At 44.7% G+C, this 2,738-nt stretch overlaps 1 protein-coding gene across 1 annotated transcript; it reads left to right on the top strand.

The window, feature by feature from the left end:
- Nucleotides 1-394: 394 nt before the first annotated feature.
- LOC149404261 (uncharacterized) lies at nt 395-1,188 on the top strand. Its single transcript, XM_089607471.1, has 2 exons — nt 395-736; nt 1,030-1,188. Exons 1-2 carry the CDS (start codon nt 395-397, stop codon nt 1,186-1,188), a joined length of 501 nt encoding a protein of 166 aa, XP_089463597.1.
- The last annotated feature ends 1,550 nt before the right edge of the window (nt 1,189-2,738 follow it).

Below are 2,738 nucleotides of genomic sequence, written 5' to 3'. Positions count from 1 at the left end.
AATCGACTTAATCAGCGAGTTGCCCATGGCCCCACGACAATTCAAATACGCCACAGTGGCCGTAGACTATTTCACCAAGTGAGTGGAAGCGGAGCCATTAGCTAAGATCACCGAGGCGAACACTACAAACTTTATATAAAAGAACATACTGTGTTGCCATGGTATCCTAACCTCGATCGTGATAGACAACGGGAAGCAGTTCAATAACGCCCGCCTACGTGACATTTGCAACCAGCTCGGAGTCAGCAAGAGATTCTCCTCTCCTCGACATCCACAAGCCAATGGCCAAGTGGAAGCGGTGAACCGTACGATCAAGGAAAACTCAAAAAGGAGGCTAGAGTAGAAAAAGGATGTGTTCGCTGATGAGCTCCCATTCATCCTATGCGCATACCGCATGACTGCTCAGAATGCGACAAGGGAGACGCTGTTCGCTCTTGCATACGGGGTCGAAGCCATTGTTCCCATTGACACAAAACTCCCAACTTTTTGCATGGAGTCATTCGAGGAAGAAGGCAACGAAGAAGCCCTAAGAATCGAGCTCGACCTAATCGATGAGAAAAGGACGGATGCCTTAACTCGCATAGCCGAACAAAAAAGGAAGGTCGAAAGGTATTACAACTCGAAGGTCAAGCTTCAAAGATTTGCGGATGGGAGCCTTGTTCTGAGAAGGGTGCTCGAAAACACAACGGTGAAAGGCGACGGAGTCCTGGGACCCACCTGGGAAGGTCCGTATCGGGTACAAAGAGCCATTCACAAAGGCACATACGAACTTGAAAACATGGAGGGCTAGGTTCTCACCCATCCATGGAATGTCGAGCATTTGAGGTAATATTATCAATAGAAGGATAATCGGCATCAACGACCTCCTCTCGACTTTTTTCTTGTTTTTTATTCTTTTTGGGTTTCATTTTTGTTTTCGCAATAGGCCAAGTGCCAAGAAAATTATGTTACAACTTTTTGATTTGCAATGGAAAGCTATCTTTCGCTCTTAAAAGTGTTGTTGCATATCTCGTATATTGTAGTTTCTAGGCTTTGCCTAACAAACCCGAGAAACTCCGGGGGCTAATGGAGACGATGCAAAGATCTCGCATAAAAGAAAAAAGCGATAAACGCCCTAAGGTGCCACGCTCGCTAAGGGATCAAGTCAACAAGGGACTCAGCTCGATAGCGCAACACAAATACCAATAGGTAATGCAACCACCGAGAAGTCAAGTCCACAAGAGGTGTAATCAGATGCATATCCACGAACACCGGTAGGCGCCAAGCCTCTGAGGGATCACCGCGCTCGCCGCCCGATCAAGCGACTCGTAAGCCGATAGTCCATCGGGCACGCCGGGTTCAAGGCGACACTCGCCGCCCGATCAAGCGACTCGTAAGCCAATAGGTCATCGGGCACGCCGGGTTCAAGGCAACACTCGCCACTCGATCATGCAACCCGTAAGCCGATAGGCCATTGGACACGTCTGGTTAAAGGCTGCCCTCGTTGCCCGATCAAGCAACTCGTAAGCCGATAGGCCATCAAGCACGCCGGGTTCAAAACATGCGTTCGTAGGGAGAACAACTGGCTCGGCTAGCGTCCATGGGAAAATAATCAAAGGCACATCCTCACACGTAATGTGCATGCCAAAACGTAACGTTTGCAGAGATGAGTAGCACGCTTGCCGCCCGACGGGACAAGTCGCACACCAATAGGTAGCCGACGATGTTGGGTTCATGGTTCGCATCCGCAGGATGAACAACTGGCTCAGCCAGTGTCCATGGCAAACAATTGATGTAATGAAGTCTCACGAAAACTCTTGCTTGTAACTGCTGAATAATTAATAAAAGTTGAAACATTCATTCATTCTTCCTTGTCTGTTTGAAGCTTTATGATAAACTACAGTCTTTAGTCCTTAAACAAACCTAACAACAAATGAAGAGTCAAATATAGATTTACATGAACAAACTCTTCATGGTTTGCTTAAAACACTATATTCACAATCTAAGGATCAAAGGGCTATTGATCTCAGTATGATTGTTAGGAGAATCTATTGTTGGAATTGATCTAGGGTTAAGAAAAAGTTTAACGCTTCGAGCAAGCGGCAGAATTTAAAAATTTTCTTTAAACGAGTAAAACAATTTTACGAACCTAGACAAAGAGCAAGTACATGTAAATAAAAACTATAAAGAGCATTATAAATTTACTAACCTTTGAGAAGCTTGATCGTTGAGAAGCCTTCGGAAGGTTGAAAAGTTCGTCTCCCCTCGCATCACGTCTCTCTTCTTTCCTCGAGAACTCGAGAACCACGAAAGTTTCTATCACAAGAATCACTCGAGAAAGAAAGGAATTAGTGTGTGGGAACTTTGAAAGACGACGACTCAAGAACAAGTCTAAGAGTCGAAGAGCTAAAACACTAGGTTAAATGTGGACCTAGGTGCCAAAACAAAAACCGAAAATAACTAGAGAGAGAGAGAGGATCGGCCACCACAAGGTCTAGAGAGAGAAGCTCTCAATCTCTAACTTATGTGGAATGAGAAACAGTGAGAATGAGGTGGGATATTTATAGGAGGAGGATTACCTTCAAAAGGTAGTTTCCTCTTTTCTATAGAATATCACATATTCATGAGAAAATGTTTATTTCCTCTTTTCCCACTATGTTGTACGTCCAAGATGGTAGTCATGACACCTTGGATTTGTTTCCTCATTTGTTTGCTCCTTAATTGGCCGAAAATTAGCTTTCCTTCTAGAGGAAATTTGT

The sequence above is a fragment of the Urtica dioica genome, chromosome 2, assembly GCF_054948205.1.
Source record: "Urtica dioica subsp. dioica isolate 48M chromosome 2, U.dioica_male_clone48M_v1_H2, whole genome shotgun sequence".
NCBI classification, from domain to species: Eukaryota; Viridiplantae; Streptophyta; class Magnoliopsida; order Rosales; family Urticaceae; genus Urtica; species Urtica dioica.
Note: the sequence above shows the minus strand (reverse complement) of the source record. Positions and strands in the feature narration are given on the sequence as shown.

Coding starts and splice junctions, on each gene's coding strand:
- LOC149404261 (XM_089607471.1), top strand. CDS start 395: ATGACTGCTCAGAATGCGACAAGGGAGACGCTGTTCGCTCTTGCATAC. Junction 737..1,029: donor CCTGGGAAGGTCCGTATCGG/GTACAAAGAGCC, acceptor TGTAGTTTCTAG/GCTTTGCCTAACAAACCCGA.